Source organism: Tauraco erythrolophus, chromosome 1 (genome assembly GCF_009769465.1).
Source record: "Tauraco erythrolophus isolate bTauEry1 chromosome 1, bTauEry1.pri, whole genome shotgun sequence".
NCBI classification, from domain to species: domain Eukaryota; kingdom Metazoa; phylum Chordata; class Aves; order Musophagiformes; family Musophagidae; genus Tauraco; species Tauraco erythrolophus.
This window is the reverse complement of record NC_141465.1, coordinates 61139667-61163150: the sequence shown is the minus strand read 5'-3', so window position 1 is coordinate 61163150 and position 23484 is coordinate 61139667. Positions and strand designations below refer to the sequence as shown.

Sequence of the window (23484 nt, the reverse complement as noted above, 5' to 3'; positions counted from 1 at the left end):
TTCAAAATCTATCACAGGAACATTTCTGATTAGGATAAGCTGTTGACAGTGCATTTTTCCGTGCCTACCTTCTGCTTTTCTAATCGTTTAACCATGGAGCTGAGTAAAGGGGAATTTCTGACTTTGGTTTCTGACCTGGTTTGGTTCACAGCTTCTCAACTGTCAGGGGAAACACCCTACTTTTTACTTATCCTTCTCTCAGGTAAAACTCTTGAATGTGTCATACTACAAGAATACATAGAGAAATTTTATTCCAATGCAGTGACCTTGAAGCCCTCCAGTTTAATATTTCTGCCTTAAAAAACCAAGTCGTTTATTTTTTTGATTAACAGGTTTGATTTTTTCTTTTTTTTTTTTTTGTAGAACATCTAATTTAAATGCTGGAAATCAACACTTTAACTGGGAGCTTACAGTGCTTTAATATGTAGAAATATTTCAGTGTTCAAATACTTTATTTTTCTAAAACTAATCTCATAATTTAACCCAAGTGATACAGTTCTTTGCAGATAAAACTGCTCTTTTGTCTCATTTCTACTAAGCTACTTGTATCTTTGCAGTACTTATATCTTTCATATAGTCTGTTGGGTTGACAAAGATGTACTGGTTTTGTGTTGGAGAGAGAAGTCTTTTACCTGAGTACTTAACAGCAAGATCCCTTACCTTACAACCTTCTCTTTGTAAATGTAAATAAATCATTTTCACAGATAACTCAGAGTTTTATTTCCTGATAGCGATTACTTGGTGAAATAGCTTGATACAAACTCAGGCTGAATATTTTTCGTGAATGGCATTGTAGATAGGAAAGTTTGGTTGAAAGTTAATGTTTGCCAAACTCGTCATCTAAACTGTCAGACCCAAAACTATATGTAGCAGCTGCTAGTTCTTATTTTCTCTTCTTTTCCTTAGCTTCACCTAAGAAATCTGAGAGGAGGTTAGGAGTATAACATACAGACTTCAAGGATGCCATGGGTTGAAAGTTACGGAAGAGTCAGGAAAAATCTGAGATATTGATTACATAAGAAAACCCCTTTCTTCTTTCTCCTTCCTTCTGCAATTACCTAGACTATGCTGGCTCTTCCAAGAGTAAAAGTGTATTTAGAAGTATTTTTTTTTTTTTTTTTATTACAGAGGGTTCTAAGCAAGTATTTGTAAATTGGGCAGATGTACAGTGCTCCAGCTGCCATTTCGAGGTTGTGGCACAAAGTAATAAATTATTCTGTCATCTTTAAACAAGGAAATTTTCCGCACATATTATTTTAAAATATTGTTCTCTTTTTACAATTGTGTAGTTTTCTTATGACTGCTATTGTTCATCCAGACCTTGATTGCTAGCTTGCTATACTTTGCAGAAACAAATTCTGTTAATGTTCAGTCTTATGATATCACGTAGGAACTCCTCGCTCCTATGAATGTAAGTAAAACAAAAATGGAAAGTTTGGAGATAGATTGTAAAACCAGCCTAACTATTAAGATCTACATTTTTTTACCCCCAAACAACATTAATACTGGGAAAAGTTAAAGCTTGTGCATTAGGGAAAGTTAAATGAAAGTTAAAGTGCTGAAGGTTGATTGATGGTGATGGTGGGATATGAAGAATAAAAGTGATTCATAGTTAATTGAGGGAGTCCGTTTATGTGCACACTGTCATTCACACTCCTGGGCAGAATGGCAACAAAACCTATCATGTGAATAAAATACCTTGTTCAGAAGACTCTGTTCTCGTCCTGGTATTGCTGTCATCTAAACTTTCTTTCAAGTTTAAAACTGATTTTTTATTATCCTTTTGATTTTCATTTGCAGTCCCATTTTGGTAGTTTGATCCTAAAACATAGGGATGACAGTTCTGTTAGAGTTTCTCTGACTGTAGCAAGTGGAGGGCTTTGACATCTATCTGTTGTTCAAGCCTATTCTTTTTATGCAGGAAGAATAAGTCTCTTTTATTTTCCTCACTGGTACCTTTGTAGAATCATAGAACACAATCATAGAATTCTTTTGGTCGGAAAAGACCTGTAAGATCATCTAGTCCAACTGTTAACCTAGCACTGCCAAGTTCACAGCTAAACCATCTCCCTAAGTTCCACATCTACAACTCTTTTAAATACCTCCAGGGACAGCGACTCAACCACTTCCTGTTACTATGTCTTTCTTCAAATGTGGTAATTTGTCCTAAACTACAGTAGTTTTAGCTGACCACAATTATCTGTGAGAAGTGACGTGTTCATATAGCAGTTGGTTTTACAAGAATAAACAAGTAATTGATGTCGCCTATGAGGTCATGTAGGAAAATATTAGTAGTCATCATTACTAACGCATAGTAAACATTAACACTATAATCACTACTACTACAGTTACTGATAACTGTGTAATGATTTATTACAGCTTTATCCCAATTTAAAGATAGCAATTTATGTGCTAATGAGATAATGTAAAATATCATTATAGAGTAATTTCCAAAAATATCTCATTACTGCAGAGCCAATCTTGTTAGTCCTTTGCATTCAGAAATCTCATGTAACTTGGGCAGAGTTTAAGTGGCTGTGTATTTCTGGAACAGAGCTCATATTGTGTTTGCTATGTGGTTGCGTGCCTTTTAAAAATCTGGTGCTAATTGCTTTGCTTCTATAGAAATGTGTATATTGATCCATAACATTTTTACCATCGCTGTTTTGGGTAAAACCAGGATAATTTAAACCTGGGAGTTGCTTGAAAAATGTAAGAAAGTTAACTCCCAACAAAACTTGAAAATTTATGAGAACTTAGCTAGTTCTGCTCATATTTAAATGAGTTTTCAATAAAAGTATTTCTAAACATTAAACTTTTAAAAATAACTCTAAATATTTATGATTTGTACAGGAACATAAATGCTATTTGGACAGACTTCAAATGTGGAGGAAGCTTTCTGTAGGAAGCAAGCAAAGTGGTTTCATTCATGAAATAAGCATCAATTCTGCATAGTGGAGATTTATCAAAAATTAAGAGATATTTTAAAAGGACATGATAATTTAAAGTTACTAAATAAATATAAGAAATGTCAAGAAGTTATTGCAGATTTTTTCTCTACATGACATGATATTGTATAACAATCCTTTTGTTAATTTCCTCAAAAGTCTTTTAAAATCCTGATTTATTTGTTGAGTTTTTTACACATGTAATCAGCTTGCATATGTCCAAGAGTAAAATCTTCACTGATTTTAACGGGATTCAAACTCAGATACCATTTATTTCACCCATGTAAATCCATAAAGCAGGACTACGCAGATCCTATAGTTGGCCTGTGTGGGTATTTGTGATCAGGGCATTATTCTAGCTGTTTCTGTGTTTTGTTGTCGTACAGACATGCCTGGCCTAGCTTTACAGTAACTGTCTAAGTGTTGACCTGGCTGCTTAAGAGACCTTTGCAGGTAGCGTTAAACTCATGACTCCTGTGACTGGGCATCTATTGAACTGTCTAAAATTTGTAGACAAATTTCACTCGAATGTGTCTTTGCAATGTGATAGTCACAAGGTTGACGGAAATATAAACACCCTGCCTGTCTGTCTAAAAGCCATGGCATTTGGATCAGATGAGGACTATTAGCTAAATATTGGTGTGATCTTATTTTTGTTTGAAGTTATTTTAATTGGCCTGATAAATCCCCTCCTCTATTGAAAGCAACATATTTGAAGGGAACTACAGGCCAGTCAGTCTCACCTGTGTGCCCGGCAAGATCATGGAGCAGATCCTCCTGGCGACTATGCTAAGGCACATGGAAAATAAGGAGGTGATTGGTGACAGGCAACATGGCTTCACTAAGGGCAAATCCTGCCTGACTAATTTGGTGGCCTTCTATGATGAGGTTACAGCATTGATGGATAGGGGAAGAGCAACTGACATTGTCTACCTGGACTTATCCAAAGCATTTGATACTGTCCCACACGACATCCTTATCTCTAAACTGGAAAGATGTGGTTTTGATGGATGGACCACTCGGTGGATAAGGAATTGGCTGGATGGTCGCACTCAAAGAGTTGTGGTCAACGGTTCAATGTCCAAGTGGAAGCCAGTGACGAGTGGTGTTCCTCAGGGGTCAGTACTGGGGCCAGTGCTATTTAACATCTTTGTTGGTGACATGGACAGTGGGATCGACTGCACCTTCAGCAAGTTTGCAGATGACACCAAGTTGTGTGGTGTTGTGAACACGCTGGAGGGAAGGGATGCCATCCAAAGGGACCTTGACAGGCTGGAGAGATGGGCCTGTGAGAACCTCATGAAGTTCAACAAGGCCAAGTGCAAGGTCCTGCACGTGGGTCAGGACAATCCCAAGCACAAGTACAGGCTGGGCAGAGAATGGATTGAGAGCAGCTCTGAGGAAAAGGACTTGGGAGTGCTGGTGGATGAGAAGCTCAACATGAGCCGGCAATGTGCGCTGGCAGCCCAGAAAGTCAACCATATCCTGGACTGCATCCAAAGAAGCATGGCCAGCAGGTCGAGGGAGGTGATTCTGCCCCTCTACTCTGCTCTTGTGAGACCCCACCTGGAATACTGCATTCAGCTCTGGAGTCCCCAACATAAGAAGGACATGGAGCTGCTGGAGCGGGTCCAGAGGAGGGCCACGAAGATGATCTGAGGGCTGGAGCACCTCTGCTGTGAAGACAGGCTGAGAGTTGGGGCTGTTCAGCCTGGAGAAGAGAAGGCTCCGGGGTGATCTTATTGCAGCCTTCCAGTACTTAAAGGGGGCCTATAGGAAAGCTGGAGAGGGACTTTTGACAAGGGCATGTAGTGATAGGACAAGAGGCAATGGCTTTAAATTGAAAGAGGGCAGATTTAGATTAGATCTAAGGAAGAAATTTTTCACTCAGAGGGTGGCGAAGCAGTGGAACAGGTTGTCCAGCGAAGTTGTGGCTGCCCCATCCCTGGAAGTGTTCAAGGCCAGATTGGATGAGGCTTTGGGCAACCTGGTGTAGTGGAGGGTTTCCCTGCCTATGGCAGGGGGGTTGGAACTAGATGATCTTTGAGGTCCCTTCCAACCCAAACCATTCTATGATTCTATGATTCTATGAAATGATTGTGGTTAGCAGTTAGCTAATCTTAGGTTGCACCGTGTATCAGCATAACGCTGTAGTTACTTGGATATGCTTACATTGTCTTTTAGGGGAGTTTAACTACCATATGTTAAAGAATATTTCAAAGAGAAAGGTTGGTACATTTGTTCACAACCTTTAGTTCCTCTCCTGCATGTGATATACACATAGTTCTGCCAGTAATTTTTCTAAGTTTCTGACAGATCTTTAGAACTATTTTGGGTTGATGCTGATGTCAAAATGGAATTGGAGCTGAGTATCCATTTGTAATCTTATTGCCAACTTTTAGTGAAGTATTAACACTTTTATGGTTCAATCAACAAGACTGTGATGACTTTCTTAGTGCAAGAAAAAAATCTCCGTCTGCAGCTCAGTAACTCCATGCATGGCTTAAATCAGTCCATGTACTGAGTGTTCACAAATGCATATAGTATACAGAAAAGCTGAGCAAGTCTTGAAATAAATGATAACGTAACTATTTATGTCTTTCCATGAAACTTTTTTTTTTTAAAGACTGGTAGAGGGTGAGTTCTTTCTAGTAAGACGTGATAACTTTAAGACAGTTATTTTCTTTTTCATAATGCATTTTAGACAAAGTAATATTAAAATCTTTGCCTCATTATGGTTGTTATTTTGAATTAAAATCTTATGTTAAAAAGATCTAAAGTTATACCTGAAAGTTCTTCCAATTTATATCTGTTTATATCCATGAGATAGACCACATGCAACAAGAGCTGTAGTCTTCTGTCTTTTCTTTCAAAACCTGAACATAGATTTACTAAACAATTGTATTACAACTGTATTTTCTGCCTCTGTCTAGGAAAACAAATATCACTCAAAGAACTTTCAGTGGTTTTTTTTGTTGTACTGATATCATAGCTTACCTGTATTTTTTTAATTTATTTAATTTGAATTTCACCGGGAATGTCTGAGGCTAGATGCTGATTTAATTTGACTTAAGAAGTGGCTGCTGCTTAGTTTTCTTCTGTTTCAAGATTAAACCCTTACTGTGAGTAAGACCAAATTAATTTTTTTGCACGGGAAGAGAATTTGGCCAAGCACATTCAAGAGAAATTATCATCTCACAATCTATTTATATACTTAACTGCAATGATTAAACTAAAATGGATTCCAAGCACTGAGTTCTCACCCTGAACTTTGTCCCTGATCCTGCCAAGATTCAACTGCATGCCAATTTACATCACTAAGTCTGATCCCATTAATGTTCACTGGAATTCCTTACTGTTGAACTTCCAGCTAGATATGTGCATAAGCCCTGAAAAGATCAGAGCCCTTTATTCCATGTATGCTGTCTTGGTAAAAGAGTTAGCTGTAGTTCTGCACTATTACCAATTCCTATGTAATGACATTTCTTACTTCATTTTGAGGCAAGTCTCATTACCAGAAGCTGCTAGACTCCTATTTAGTTATTAGCTGGGTACAATTAGAGTTGTATTAATCAGTTGTGCTTATTCAGCTGGGTTTGGATTTTCTTTTGCTGAAGGGAAGATCCGAGTTTATAAGCCAGTGCTTCAGACAACTTGAAACCATGACCTTAAATAATCCTGAGTGTTCTGAACATATACAGTCAAAGAAGTGTGTGGTACTTGATGAATTAGAGTGAATGGTTATCATCATTAACCACTATTTGCGTCCACTTTAATGTCTGTTTTTGCAACATTAGATCTAGTCTTCCCAATGATATGTACTTACCAAAGCCTTGCATGACAAGCCAGCCTGCCTATGTTTTCAGAACCGTCTAACTTTTCAGGCACTTTAAAACTCCTTGGCATCTCATTGTTAGTCTGAAATTTGGGGGATGTGGGCAAACACTATTCATCTTTGCATGTGAATATTTCTGTCAATCTTCAGCTTTGTACCAGATGGCTTCTTAAGCTTTAGATAAACTAACTGTTATCCACCTGAGATAAGCTTCCCACAGAACCATGGTATTTAGCTGTTCCTCTCTTCTTTGAGGAAAGCTCTCTGAGTTTCGAGTGACTGATATACCTGCGTTACCTCGTTCTAAGGTGCTTGGGGATTGGTGTGAAAAAGTTCTGAGTTCAGGAAAGTTCCCAGACGTCAGTGGTTTGAATTGCTTTCAGGAGATTTTTTAAGACCATGGAGAGGGGAAGGGAGATGTCTAACAGAAGCTGTTGGCCCACTAGGGCCAAGTTTGCATCAATTCTGACTATGCAGGTTAGAACAGAATTTATACATAATTACTCTTGGACCGGCTAACCCTGGAGAAAGTAAAACACCAATTTAGATCTCAATTTAGAAGTTAATGTGTACCCCGTGAGGTTGGAAGGAGGGCAGTATAAGTGAAAAAAACAATGTACAGTGTGAGAGTGGCATTATTTTAGAGTTAGGCTACGTCGCCAGTAAGAGCTATTTGAATAATGTTCAGCACATACACTGACACCAAAGGTACTAAAAGGAAGATAAATCCTAGTGGCCTCAGCTAAAGAAAGGAGTACAGAGCTTGTCCTGGACTATCAAATCCTGGAAGTCTGAAAACATGGAAGATCTTGTGAGAAACTTGCATTGACTAAACCAAATCAAATTCAAAAACCTTTGGATGAATGAGTGCAAAGGCAACGTGGGCTGAAGTGAATGAGTCTAAACAGAGAGGAGAAGAGTTTCTCAGGAATAGCTAAATGGATTTCATAGTGATTTTACTCTAAATTAGGATGATTTCAGGGCTGATGAGATGAGAAAATCTGGAAAGATTGTTTTTGTGTGGAACAAACATGTTAAAGGACCTGAGTGTTGAGGCAATGGGAAAAATTGATACGCTGCATCGTTTCTAGTTTCATGTCAGTCATCTTAGGTTTTGACTTTGAGCCACTGTACTTAGCAATGTGAGTTTCTTTAACAAATTGCTGCTGAGATAAATGGAGATCATGAAGATAAATTGGTACAGGCTGTAATTTATGTCAATTTTTATTGGGTAGGAAGAAAAGAACCTTGTCTTCCTGAAAAATACGTAATCCATATTTCTCAGTAATTCTACCTGAAGAGTAGACCTTACAGTTATTGGGAAAGAAAATATTTAAAGTGATTACTTATGTTTTCTGCAAAATAATATAATTTAATATTTTTTTTTTCTCTCCACAGTAAAACCAACAGTTATTGATGTTGACATTTATGTCAACAGCATTGGTCCTGTATCATCAATAAATATGGTAAGTGACTTGTTAACAAGACTTTTTATCTGGACTGCTGGTCTTGGCATCAATACTAGCTTTTAAAAAAGGCAATAAGTACCACTGGAATAAGTTGTTTTGATTGCTGATTAGTTCTGTTTTCAACTATAGCTCTGTTTTTCAGATGACTTCTTTGTGTCTCTTCAAGACAAGAACAAACCTATAAGCAATATTATTGTCTCTGTTGTCTACCACAAAATGCTGGTAGATGTTGGATGATAAAATAGTCATCTTGGGAAAAAATAAGTATGAAGCAAAGCTATTGAAAAGAAGATTTTTGAATTAGCATTTCAAGAGTCAATCGAATATACAGAGCTTTGTAATGTGGAATTAATATACTATCAGTATATTTATTTGAAATTCATCATCTCTTCAGCAGTTATTTTTCTTTCACTGAGTTATCAACAATCATTAGCCTAAAAGTATAATTTTTAAGAATTTATACATAGTTATACTGCATGTGTAAAGGCAGAAAAAACTGAAAGAGTCTGTGTGATAGTGGGACTATAGCGAACCTAGCAAAACATAACAGTTGGTCTGTTGTTGTGGTTTTAATTCCAGAACATTCCTCAGTTCTGTAGCAACATATTCAGGTCAGAAAGCAGGCTGGATGTTTATGTAGCTATGGAGGTATGAGTTACTGTTGCTGCTTGTGCAACTTCAAGTTTGAATTCAGCATAGTATTTCTCTTTGCAAACCAGACTGATTTTTTATTGATAAAATGGAAATGGAGGGCCTGTTAATATCTTAATTTACTTAAAACTCTTTTACTAACCTCTTCAAAGCAATGGCTTTCTCTTGTTCATAATGACATTTAAAGGCTGCTGTGTACAATGATCATAAAAGAATCTGATAAATGCACTGCATATGTTTTATATTTTTGGAACAAAAGCTCCTGACTTTGAAAGGTGTTCATTCAGCCTGATTATTTGTTTTTGCCTGTGTATATGGAAGAATGTAAATTATTGCAGCTTGTCAAATACTGGGTGGTCAGAGACTCCTATGCCCCCTGGCAATGGGAAATCTGGCAAGTAAAGACAGAACAAATTATGTGCTGGGGACAACTTGGCCACATATTCAGAGTGTGAAATGTATTGGTCATGTTTCATGTGAAGGACTGAATGTCAAGCAGTGGGAATACCTGCTCTGTTCTTGAACTAATAATAGCTAATTATCTTGCCCTTCCCTAACTGTGTACCAAAATGACTTGTCCGGAGAATGATTTATTGGAATCTCTATTCTGCTTACCATCCTTTGACTTGCATAGTATACTCTAGGAATAAGTACCATGTTCAAAAGCAATGGGGACAATGGTGAGGATGCTTACTTTTCAAAGTCTTTTTACTCTTTGTCCCTCTGAATTAGCTTACAAGTAGCATTTGTGGTGCTGGAAATATTTGTGAAATAATAATTAAGAAAGCATTTGATTGGCACTGTTTCATGTAGGAATAAGGGAAAAATAGTAATAGAAGGAACCAGTGGTTCTTGAAAGATTATTATGGCACAGTCAAAACATGGCTAGTTTACTTGTCCCTTAACTTTGAGTTCAGGATATCTTATGGCACCAAGTTGGAAAGAAGCACCAAGATATCAATTTAAAAAATGTAAACTGTAATTCTTTCGTAGTAGATGGCCTTGTTAGGATACTTAATGAGTGTATGGTGTAGAGATATATTTTGGTTACAGCTGAAGAAAAATTGCGTATGATCTGTAAGGGCAGAATGATAAACAAAATAATGATGTAATAAAATAAAATGATGTAATAAAATAAAATGTAGGTACCTGAAGTTTTAAGGACTCAAGTCTGCTTAAAGTTATGTTCAAACTTTTGAATAGAAATGGATGGACCTTGTTTCAGATATGCTTTTGGACAGTATATGCCACTGAAACTGAATCTGAACTAGTGAAGCACTTCTGAGTTTTAGTTCTGTTCTCAAACATAATTATCAATATAGGAGATTAACATTAGGCACTCAAATGTAGCAATGCTCATTTAAAATCTTCATTTCTCCTCTGTTGCTTTGGATTTTGTCCAAGCTTACATGAGAGAGCAGAAATGAGCTTGCAGTCTCAAGTTTACGATGAAGATGGGAAGTCCCCCTCCCAAACTTATAAGCTGTGGTACTGTGTGATAGCTTGTCTCTCCAGTGGCAGAACTGTTTGAGGAGCTGTTTTTCCTGCAACTGTTTGGCTACACTATGGAGTAGCTCTGTGATACTCTACGGGAAAAAAAAATGTATACACTTTTTGGAATTAAATATAATAATGAAAAAAATATTTTTAAGTAAGCAGTTTTTCATGTAACCTGTGAACTGCTGGAGCATTGCTACACAAGCAGCTGAATAGAAATAGTAGCTGGAAATTACCTGTGGCAAAGCAAGAGGAAGGAAGGGACCATCTTCAGTCTGGTTCCCGAGTTCAGTCATATAACTGAACTCTCAAAGAGAGAGGAATGTGTGTGAAAATTGTGTACAGAATTTAGAATAGTATTCTGGGAGAAAAAAAAGAAAAAGAATATTCTTGCAAGAATCTACATATGCTATATTTCTCAGCAGGACAGGGACTTTTAACTTTTCCTCCCGAAATTATTATTAAAAGTTGAGCTATTCTATCAAGGCACCTCAGCAAGATGGTAGTTGATTGAGCAAAAAGACAGACGATTACATTGATTTGCATCTCTTCTATTTCAAAAGTGAGATTATCAACATGTACAAGGAGGAGTTACCTGCTGTGTACTTCCAAACTTAGCCCTTAGCTTTATCACTTTTTTCTTAATCTGCAGCAATTCTGAGGGAAAATCATGTGGAGATTCTCTAGAGATCAAACTCTGCAGGTATATTTTCTTATCAGTTTTCATCAGTGCTTTTCCTCCTGTGGGTGAAACCCAGGAAGTAAAATAATTTTCTTTATCTATTCAGCGGGTATTCAGTTGAACGTTCAAGCCAATTTTGTAGAGCAAAGCTTTTCAGATGTCAATAACTTTGTTGTAATTATGATTAGACTTGAGTATTAATATCTCAGTGTTTCTTTAACAGTCTTTTCCTGCTGCTACCAGACAGCCACTTAGAGCAAAGATAACCTCAGATGAATTGTATGTGAACACTTGTGGCCCTGAGGAAAAATAAATCCTCTTAGACTGAGGCTGGAAGTGCCACAAGGGGAAGAAATGTTAGAGATCCCTTCAAAAGACTTGCAAGGGAAAAGTAATGTTCTCTGTGACAAAGATGGCATAATCCACATGAATACATGGCTGACCCTGCATTCCAGGCTGTTTGCTGAGGGTTTGTGCCGCTTCTCCTGAAGGCCTTCCCAGTGATGCATTTCCTAGTTGCTTTCAAAATACGTATTTAGAACCTCAAGATTTCCAGTAAAAGCAGGACTGATTGTGAGAGGTGATGTTGATGCTCTTCTATTACAGATTCATCTTTATAGCATCTTTATGATGCCAATAGAAACTTGTTTTCTTGATAGACAGTGATGACTTGTTTTTTCTGTGGCACAGAAAATTTCTTTGGAACACAGTCTAAAAAGCTAGTGTTAAGTAGCAAGAAATAGGAATTGTAAGAATGTAAGTAAAGAAGTAAAAGCAGGCTGAATAACGAACTGAGTGATACTGGGAGGTAGACTCAAGTGGCTGTGGCTTTGAAGAAGAAAGTAATTTCAGCATTTTAAGCTATGATATGGTGTTATGAAATGACAGAAATGATTTATACTAGACAGGAGTATTTTGAAATTTAAAACTCTGAGATGTTTGAATGCCCATTCAAAAATTTTAGGATGGCTTTTTAACAGATAAAAGCCATCTATTGTATATTGATGTCTGTCTTTTATCAAAAACATAACAGGATGTGAGCTTGGACTGATTTAAAAAAACATAAACTTTTTGATTTAAAACTAAATGACACATGCATGTTCTGAGCCAAATTAAAACTTCCTATGTGCATATTATATCCCTCTGTCGTGATTTTCTTCTCTTCGTAAGGTAAGTTACAGAAATCTGTGACTTGCCATTTCATGTTACAATGTTATTAAAGACCCTGGCTTGTATGATGCAATATTCCTATCTATCACAAGATTTTATTTCAACCTTTTCTGTATTTAAAAACTTTGTTATATCTGTAATCATAATGAATATGCTTCCACTGGTGTTAGGGATCTTCTAAGTGAGTTTTTCAAATTTCAAAATTCAGCTGCAATCTTGTTCCTATTTTTTACCCACTTTTTATATTGTAAACAAGTGTATGAATTCCACATCACTCAATTTTCACATCTTGGTGTCTTTTTTTTTTTTTTTTTAACACCTCCCATTCAAAAAGGTGTCCAGGAAGCATATGCTTTGTATTAAAATCCATGGTCCAACTTTTGCCAACAACCCAGTTCTTGTCAATTGCAGCAAGTACTGGCTTGTGTATAAAGAACACAAAAAGGAGAGAGACCGTGTCAATATGCAAAGCGTGAATCAGATGTAACTGATGGGAAAAAAAATCCCATAGAAGTAGTTTTGTGAGGCAGAAATGTAACACACTGAGATTACTTAGACTATTAAATCTCAATACCATCGAAGTCAGTGTGTGTGTACACACATGAAGTCTTAACTGAGTAGCTACAGGCGTCTGAGGCTGCAGCACAAGTTGCTGGTGAAGGAAGAATTTGACACCTAGATGGTTTCAGCAACTGGAATCTCATTTTAATGCAGCTGTACAGAAAATATGTTGAAGAGACAGTGTGAGAAACAAGCTTATAAACTGTACTTACCTGTTCATAAAACTATTAATCGGTTATCTGCTGGATATATGCTCATCTCTTTATTCTCAGGTAATCTGAAAAGGTAATTCATAGAGTGTTTCTTTGGTGTGTTTCATCACATCATTCTTTTGTGTCCACTCCCTAGGCTATGTCATATATCATTATGGATGCTGTATTTCCCTTTTGTTCAGTAAGTGTTGTAGAATAAAAGCAATCTTTACTCTTTTTTACCCCTTAATGTATTGATAGACTTATTTGAACTTCAGTTTCAAAGTCCCCACATGCTCATTTTGCTTCTCCACTAGACATGATAGGTATTTAAAAGAAGAGTCTTGATGTGGCGACTTGCCTAAAATATTATTCAGTGCTTATAATTAAGTCTGAATTTCTTGCATATTTTTAGTGTCTACGTCTATTTACTTGATAGTTAAAACTATTACTGGAGCTTCTGCAATTATAGCAATATAACTTAGTGAATCTTTCCATAATAAGGCAAAGCTAATTTAAATCCAGATTTCATCTGTTTTTCATCCCACCGTGTAGCCCCAAATATATCCTTTACAGGCTTCTTCTCAAAGATAATGCAAGACACTATTGAGCACGAGCCTGATATCCTGTTATTCATTGTTAACTTAGAGTGTTTTTTTTCTAACTGTATCTCACTGTCTTACCTAACCTATTTGTAAAGCAATTGTATAGGGATATGGTTTCAGTTATTTTTGAGGGGTGAGTTTCCCAGTTGGTGAGTTCAGGTTATCTCTAAAATAATGGAACGCCTGGGAATGTTTATATTTTTCTCTGCAAATTTTGGAAGCTTCTTTTTTAGTCGGTTACCTGAGAGAACACACAAGTCTTGGATTAAATTTTAGTGTAAGTGTGTCTGTTCATTTACAAGAACTAAGATACTAATCATGCGCTTAAACATTTTGCTAGATTATGATCAAACTACTATTCTTGTTTCTAAAGCATATTTATATACTGTCATTAAACTTGGATCATTCATTATAAAAGAGCTATGAATTCTAGAAAACTTTTAAACTGCATGGATTTTTGTTGATAAATCAAAATCACCTGACATACAGATTCATTCTTGTTTCTTCAAGCTCCTTCAGTGAATACCTCTCTATGAAAATGTTTCTCAGAGGTTGTAGTACTAAGCTGAAACTTGAATCTGTGACTTCTGTTCCACCATTGAGCTTGTGAGAGGCTAATATAATCTCAAAGGTGAAACAGTGGAAAGGAGGAAGCTGGAGGGAAAAAAATGAGCATGGGTTGATTTTTTCACATATGAACTTGTCAGCTTCTACTTTTGGTCTCCTCTAGAGCTCCACTTTGTGTAACTAAAATATGATATAGCTGATAGATGCTTGGATAAAGGCTTTAGGCTGCCCTTGTTTGAGGTGCAATGGGATGCCTAGCATAATGTTCATTTTTCTGTAATAAAGCTTGTGTACTGTGATGTGTAGCAGTAAAATACTTATTGCTATAATTTTCTATATTGGCAGAAAATCCAGTTTGCTTCTTGGAGGAATGCTAGTTTCTGTCACAAGTCTGGTAATGGACTGATCTTCTGTCTGCTGGTCTGTTTTATCAGAGTTCAAGCAGATTGTCTAATATGGATGCCTTAGGCTTAGTGTGGTCTGAAAAGGTGTATAACAAATGAGTGATTTACTTCCAGTAATATAGGAGAATGAAATGTCTCATCTGGTCAGTAATGGGCATTGCAAAAAGGTCTGAAGAACAGCTGGAGTGAATGTTTTTTCCATGGCTGAACAGTGCTACAGCATCTAACAGGTACCTCATCTTTGAGTGAATGAATTGGCCTTTGTACAAAGTATGGAAAGAAATCACTTTCCATCCTGATGCCAGTTCTTATGCTTGATTTCTCTCACTTCAATAACCTATTTCTTGGGCCTTTAGATCCTAGGCTTTAAAGTGCACACATTGTTACCAGTTCCTTTAGAAAGCAACAGTTGCCTTCCTTGTCTATCCAACAATACATAGCTTTGCTTTCTTTGTTACCAACATTTGGAAAACTTAATTTAGAAAAACTATGGCTAAATTGCTGCAATGATATTGAATTACTTAAGAGTAAATTGAGGGTCTCTTTGCCTAAATTTTTAAGTGGTCAAGTGTTTATCAACTTTGTTTTAGAGCTTGAGCTTCCCATGATTTCTCCATGAAAGAATAATTACTTTTGTGTCAACCTGTTCATTGGATTCCTGCATGATATAGGCATGATTTAAACCATAGTTTTGAGAGTTCGGTCTTTCTTAGTCCTTTCAGTGATGGATTTACCCAAGAAGAAAATGAACGTTGCTGACTGGTTCTGTAAATAATCGAGCAGTCAGAATGAAATTTTTTTGTAAAATTTCATGGTATAAAGTCTTGGGAATGCAGACTCAGCCATCACAGCATCCATAGAGTGATTCCAGAGGCGCTGTAAATGTGCTTGTAGTTAGGAAGGAACAATGAGTACAATGTGACCCCATACAATCTCTAATTGCGTTACAGAAGTGCCTTCATATTTCTGTAAGGTTTTTTGGTTGTTAAAAATGAATACGATTCATCAGTGTCATTTAAATATCAGAACAATGCCCTTCATTTTTTCACACCATTCTTACAATGAAAAAAACCCAGCAGAACCCATGTACCTTAGTTTTTTTCCACATGAGAGCTTTTCATCAATCTAATTGGACATAATTTCCTTTATTGTCTCATTGCTGAAAATAAGGTTTAGAGAACTGTATTTCATTTCCCTTCAAGCTTTTTTAGTGAACATGATGTCCCTTGACTCTTAAGTGCTCTCAGACATGCTTTTTTCTAGTACAGACAAGGTATTTCTGCTGAGTGACCACACAGAAATGAAGAATAAAACAAATGCTTGGTTTCTGCAATTAAAAAAGACTACAGACAGCAGGCACGTATCTATATCCCAATTATCTTCATGCTTTTGTTAACATCATACACTTTTCTCCTTTTAAATTACTGTAGTCTTCAGATCAATTTCTTTCTTGATCTGGAAAAGGGGCTTTTAAGTGGTCAAAAGTAGTGATATTCTACGTTCTTTATGTTTTCATAGGTTTCTTCCTCAAAGCTCTCTCTACCTCTGTCTTCTTATGTGCCTGCTTTTCATTAGACTTGAAAGACACAGGTGGTTCTGCTACATACTGTGTTGGACAAGCTGTTTTCTGCCCTTAAAACTGCTATCAATCTACTCCAGAAACTTTGTGTCTCTTTTCCTACTTCAACAAATGACATTTGCAGCCCTTGAATGCTGAAGAAATTTGGTGATAGGAAGATGTATTTGTAAAGATAATTAGCTTTTTGCATACTACATAGAAGCAGACAATTTTGACCACAGAGTTTTGGATGTGTTTTAGTTAAACATCTTAAGTATTACAGTGAAGTGGAGTCACTCTATTAAAAATAGCAACAAAGATTTTAATGTTAATATAAAAATTTTAACAAGTATTTTTTTAAGTTTTAAATGATAAAGATAAGGAAACTGCTCAGAGGTCTAAGAGATTACATTCTCAAGGCTGTTCGGACATTCTTAAACTAAAGAAACTACTGCCTTCATCTCTGAGTGTTTTCTGTGCTTACCACAAGGCTAGCTGTGTATGCTTGGAGCTTATCTAGGAAAGTGAATTCCTTGGGAGACTTGGGAGCAAGGATAATTGATTCTTGCTTTCTCTGACTTTTGTTTGGCATATTTTGCAAGGAGAACAGAATTTTCAAAAGTGCTTAAGAAAGTTAGCCATGGAAGGTATTAAATACCTAGCTACAGTAGCATGTTGTAATTCTCATACATGAGACTTGACAAATTGAGGTCTATGTTCACAAACGTATGAAGGTGTCAAGCTCTTTCTTACAGTGCCTAATGTACCATAAATTTCAATGATTTTTAAACACCTGTATAGTCAGAGCTCCACTGATATTTTCCTTGCATAGAGAGTGAGTACTTGCTTTAGGTGGGATTAGAAATTTAGAAGAAATCTGTATAATTCTTGACACTTTCTGTAAGTATTCTGCCATAGTGTCATGGTTTGATGTGGAGGGGGGGGTGGTTCTGATGGCAGGAGAGGGGTTTTGCTCCCTGCGACCTCCCCGGTTTTGGAACTGGGTTAGGCTTAGTTCTGGCCACCAGATCAGACTGCCATCCCCCTCGGGGTTGAGCCAATAGGGCGCCTCTGCGAATTGCCCTATTTAAGTCAGGACAAAGGAACCGGAAAAGGTGCTTCGCCCAGGATCGAGCAGAGAAGGGAGGAGGGCACTGCCCCCGCTCCCTGGCTCCCGGCTGGCAGCTGCCTGCGTCGGGCCGGCGCCGCCCACGAAGGATGGCGGCGGCGGAGCCAGCTGGGGAACTCAGGGGCACCCCACTCCCGGGGTGCCCACTGGGCTGAGTTCACCTGGAGAGGACTGAGATCTGAGAGAACAGCCGCATCGACAGCAGGCCAGTGAGGATGGAGCGGGAGGAGGTGTGCCGGAGCCGACTTTCCTGCGGCTGATGGTGAGATAGCAGGCGGCCCCCCTGCAACCAGGACGGCCTCGGTGGAGCAGAGACCCACTCGCAGCCCGTGGGGAGAAGATGCCTGAGCCTGAGGATGGTCGTGTTGGGGTGCACGACAAGGCAGAGCGGCATCTGGAGTCTGAGTGACGACCCACGCCGGAGCGAGTGGCTACAGCTCCCTAAGTAACCGAGACTGTGGTAAAGCTCACACCGGAGCAATCTGTGGGGAAGGATTGTTTCCAGTGGGCTGGACTCACGCTGGAGAAGTTTGTGGATTTTTCCTTGTGGGTAGAGGATCCATTGGAGCAGGGGAAAAGGGTGTAAGGACTCCTTCTCCTTTAAGAAAGAAGCAGTATGGCACCAATCATTCTTACCCAGCTGGACTGAGTTGAGATAATGGAACTAATTAATTACTAATCAACTCAAGGTACCTATCCTGCCTACAAGAGGCAGGCCATTTCCTCCTGGTTGTGGAGGATGCAACAGTGTCCTTGGTGCTGCAGCCCAGGCTGGTGAGCAACAACTGGTGATCCCGACATGATACATCCGTGAGACCCTGGGAAGCCCCAACTCCCTCGCCGAGCCAGGAGCCCGAGCCAAAAGAGCCAGAGCCGAGAGCTTGAGCGAGTGTCCTTCGGAGAAGAAGGTAAAGCCGCAAGCCCCGATGTGGTATTCGCGGGAGGGAAGTGTGCTGGATTTGGATGAATGGGCTGGGTCTCTGCTCATGCATAAAGCCTTTGTGAAAACAAAAAATGGTAAAACAAAAAGGGGGAATTATGGCACCAATCATTCTTACCCAGCTGGACTGAGTTGAGATAATGGAACTAATTAATTACTAATCAACTCAAGGTACCTATCCTGCCTACAAGAGGCAGGCCATTTCCTCCTGGCTGTGGAGGATGCAACAGCGTCCTTGGTGCTGCAGCCCAGGCTGGTGAGCAACAAAGCAGCAGTAACAGCACGGAATGAACTGACCTGCACTCCCCCAGTCCCTGTCCCCTGTGCTGCTGGGGGGAGGAGGTAGAGCCGGGAGGAAAAGGAAGCGGGGGGGAAGGTGTCGGTTTTAAGATCTGGTTTTGTTTCTTTCTGTCCTCTTGAGTAATTGGTTTTTTTTTTGGTTTCCCTTTGTCCTTCTAAGTAATCATTAATAAACTGTTTTGCTTTGAGAAAGCCCTGTCTGTTTTGCCCAGGACCATGGTTGGTGGGTGCTCCCTCTGTTCTTGTCTCAACCCTCAGTCCCTTTGGTTTTTTTTCCTCTCCTCTCTATTTTACTGGAGAAGGAGAGACTGTGTGAGTTTTAGTTGCTGGATCAGCCTAAAACCACGACACATAGGAATTCTGGTATTAAAAAAATACGTTATAATGACAGGGTGGTTATACCTGTTGTGATTTGAGACTTAAAAAGCAGAGTTTGAAGGAAGGAAATTAGGCCAGCTGTTATGAAGAAGGTATGTTTGGAAAAATTAAGAAACCCTTGGTCATGCAGACACTTTGTTGTGTTTGTCATAGACACAGTGCTGATTACGCTGTCATGTAATTACGCTGTATTAATACATTTTGATACAATATTTTGGCTATGAAGCCAAAAGTTCATGTGAAGACTGTATGGCAGAAACAGAACAAATATGATACATCACAGTGAACTGTAACAGAGGAGGATGGACAAAAATGATTGGCTACTATTTTGAGAACATTTCATAAGACAGGCATATTATTTCAGACTTCCTGGTCCTTATACTCAAGAGACATTACTAAAACCTTCAAATGAAGGAGCCTGGAAACTAAATTTCATGATTGTGTCACATATGGATAAGCACAAGCTCAACAGTGGCATTGTTTTTATGTCTCTGTACAACTTGCGCTCCTGGTAACCTCTGCAAGTGGCATCTACTTGTTACCTTTCCTGTCTGTTGCATCTTTTCCTGATTCAGTTGCACATACTAGCCTTTATCTTGATTGTCCATTGATTTATGTAACTTATTTTTACCCAGAACATATTAATCTCAACAAGCTTGGAGTTTGCAATGTCTCCCTCAGATTAGAAAAAGGGCATGTGTGCGCAAGATTTTGTGACTTTTTTCTAGATGTATTGTTTACTCAATAAGAATAAATTACCTGTGTTTTCAGACCTTGCTTCTCAAGATCTTTCTTGGAAGCAGTAGCTGGTGGACTCAAGGGATAATGAGCTTTGGCTGATAGTTCATGTTTTGTAAAGTGTATCGGATAATTGAGACAAAGAAATAACTGCCATCTGCTTATACACACTCCATATATCAGACTCTGATGGTTCTGTGCTTTCAAATGGCTTTTCAGGTGGATATTTCCCCGAGGTATATTTACTGCAGCGTGCACAGAATGTTTTTTTCGTTATCTAGAAGGCCTCTAGATTGAGGTTGAATTATAAGGCAATCAAAATTGTGAACTGTAGAAAGGTATGATCTTATTTTTTCAATTTATAGAGATTATTCTATTGTAATAAACCATCTTTTTGTCTAATAATGTCAGTTACTTAGTTTTAATGTGTTTACTAATTGAAGAATCGAGATCACCAAGCTGTTTGCTGGTCTTCCCTGCTGCAAATGGAAATGAAAAATTTCCTCCTGTGTTACTCATCTGCCTCAGTCTTGGTCTTCATTTCTCAGAGTGAAATTTTCACTGGATCACATGCTCACTAAACATCTGGGCATCTTTAAGGCAAAACAGTTTCAATTTTCCTAAATTGGACTTCATGCATTATGCAAATGTTACTTCATTAGACACTGAGATGAGCTATCAAGCTATATTGTTTGGTCAGAATAATGTAGGCTTGCCTCTCCTCTTGATGCTGGTTTGAAATCAGACTAACAATTTTGGATAAATTCAGTTCATGCAATCGTTTTTGCTTGTGATTCAATTAGGGCATACATAGGGATCTAGGTAAATGCGATCAATGATTTAGTCTCTGTTCCTGACATGCTGATACCTATGTGCAATGTGTAAAATAGCATAAACAATGAAAGAGCTAAATTAATCTCTCAGGAAGTGAATGGAACTATGCCAGGCATAAATTTGAGCCATGTTCTCCTAAAATATTCCACATTGAGAGGCTAATAATAAGATCCAAAGTAACCCAAAGTTCGTTTTGGTAATAGAACATATTGCATCCTCACTGCCTTCTGTCTTTTCTTTTAATTTACCCTATTGTGGATAGTGCAAAGTGAAACACCAGTAAATCGGGGAATTTCTTCTGTGCTGGATGGGAATGAATAAATGGGTGATGTGTACAGCAGTGAAGGATCTGCCTAGTGCCTATTGTTGTGCTCTGAATTCCACAGGGGGCCCAGATTCTCACCTGACATAAATGGCCAAATACGTCAACATAAATGGAAATGTGCTGATCTGTGCTAGTCCATAGGCTGCTGCTTTCATTTTTCTGTTTTCCTGAGTACTTTTCATTGTTTCCAGATTGAAATGTTAGTTATTAGGAGGTGTGGGGTTTTTTTTGCATAATACTATAATCTATTATATCATTCTTTTGCAGAGTGTATTAAAAAAAACCCCACAAAAACCCTCAAGATTGTCTGGTTGTACCCACCTGAAAGCTGCTAAGTTTGCTTTCATTGTTCTCCCTGCAATGTGTTCTCTAACTCTCTGGTGTCTGAAGCTGTATTTATGTAAATATGGCTGAGCATTTCTTTGCCATCTGGAAGATATTATGAGGATGTTATAAAGAGAAGGAAAGCAAAACCAAATGTGGGAAGCCTAGGAGAACAACTTAAAAAGATAAAATTGGACCTATATTTTGGGAGCTGCCTAGTGGAACCAGCACACAAAGCTTTTGACAGATCATGGCACAGCTAAATTAGCAACTGCAAAGAGGCAAATTAAAAGAATTATTTAGGAGTTTCTTTTGGATTTCCAAAAAGTCTGGCTAAACTAGTTCTAGCTAATGGGAACAATGACAGGTGATGCACTGAATGGTCGACTTGTGCTTGCTCTTTGGCTTAGCTCAGATTTATGTATGAAACTTTTGCTGACATAGTTTAGGGTTGTGAATTCTTTCAAAACACCTCATCAGAAAAGCCATCAGCTAGAGTATGGAGTAAACGCGGTTTGCTCATAAAGCCCACTGTGCTTGGAGAATCAGTAACTGGGTACAACTCTTGGGTACCAAAGTACCTGTGCTGGCAGTTACACTTGCTAGCATTGTGCAAGTAAAAGGGTATCAACAAATTGAGAGGGCAAGCTTATTTAGTAGGAAAAATATAAACATTAATTTATTTCTCTCACAGGAAAACTCCATACTTTCCTAGGTCTCATGCACCTGCAAATGTTTGGGGGTTTGTTTGTTTGTTTTTCTGTTGCTAATATATATTAGCTTGTCCATATATATAAGCTGTGATAACAGATTAGCATCTCTCAAATTTTAAGCTCTCCGTAGGTCTAGAGTTAGAGGGATCTTTGTAAAACTCTTTGAATAAAATGACAAACATACCAGCAATCAATAACTTAATTAAATAAAAATAAGGGACATTCCAAAAATCTGTCAGCTTCTAAATAATTGACCTGATTTATGCTGATTTTCACATGGAAGCCAAAGTCAGGAACTGGATTTGAAAGTACACTTTTATTAGTTTTGTGTCTAATTGAACTTTGCAAGGCTCAGCTTCCATTTTCATTCAGAATCTGAAGCTCTTCCATGGGCTTAATCTCCAGTTGTTTTAACTGAGCATTTTCCAGGATGAGACACAGGACAGGGTCAGTTTTACTTAGAAAACTGTATATAATTTTAGCCTTACCTAGTAATTTGTTCCTGTGGAACTATCATGGGTTATAAAATTACACGAAGAGTTGTGATATAAAGGTATAAGTATTTGGGGTTGATGTTATAATCTAACTGAACATCTATGTAATATTTTTCTTTATAAATACTGGTTTTCAGCTGAGTATTGTAAAGATTTGGAGTAAACTTTTCAACAGCAGATATCTATCACAAAACTTCTGCTTGCCAAAAGCAGTTCAGACAGTGGTTTGACAATTTCTGAAACAAAATTAGGAAGAAACATTTTTTTCACATTCAAAAATGAGTGCCCCTCTGCCAGTCTCCAAAATTTACTACCTAATGCTAATTAGAAAGGATATTAAATTTTAAGGCTTTGGGATGGAGAGAGAGAGAGAATGGTGCATTTCCTGTATGTCAGGGATGCCTTCTGTTGTCACTGTGAAAATCTGCCTGCGAGTCTGTTTGCACATGCTCTCAGAGCAAAATTATTTTAGCAGCTTAAATCCCTTGATTCCACCTGTGTTGCATATGTTTCAGTGTGAGCGTGGGCCAGATTTCCTGGAAAGCTTACATTCGAGCTGCTGCAGCTGATGTGAAAGAACAGTGTCTGTGCTCCTAGTGATCTTGCGGCACTGCAGCAGCGTGGAGGAGGGAGTTGCCTGATTGCAATGGATGAGGGGCTAGGGGTAGTGTCAGGTGCTGAAATACGTGAAATAAATGTGAGAAGAACTGACTGAGAAATGAGTGTCCTGAAGAGGGCAAAAGACTGAGGACTGGCTGTTTGTAGTGAATAGGAGTGGACTGAAGAGTTGGGGTATGGAGAAATCAGAACTGGAGGTAGAAAGAAAGAGCAGAGTGAAAAGAAGAGGGGCATGCCAGGGAGAATGGATGGGAAAATCTATTAGTAGAGCCTTCATGCTCCTCTGAAATGTAAGAGGGAATTCAAGACTATGCTCATATTCCTTTTCATAGCTGTGTGCAAGTTTGGATATAAGCATCTTGATTGTTATATTCGTGTTGCCTATCAGGATGGCTATAGTCTGTGAAATAGTGTCCGTCTATTTTGCCTTGTCTAGGCAGCCAATTGAGTCGCTCTGAAGGTGAAATGAGTGTGCAGGGCCAGTGTATAATGTTAAAGATGATCACATGATCTAGACTTAGGCCTGGATGTGCTTAATGCAAAAGAACTGTAG

The 23484-nt window shown here is 38.2% G+C and overlaps 1 protein-coding gene across 2 annotated transcripts in view; it reads left to right on the top strand.

The window, feature by feature from the left end:
• GABRG3 (gamma-aminobutyric acid type A receptor subunit gamma3) overlaps positions 1 to 23484 on the top strand; it is a 343043-nt gene that overhangs the window by 11248 nt on the left and 308311 nt on the right. For both annotated transcript variants that reach the window (XM_086609870.1, XM_086609863.1), the window contains exon 3: positions 8182 to 8249. In XM_086609870.1, the coding sequence (XP_086465996.1) occupies positions 8182 to 8249 (68 nt within the window). The remainder of the gene's footprint in view (positions 1 to 8181; positions 8250 to 23484) is intronic.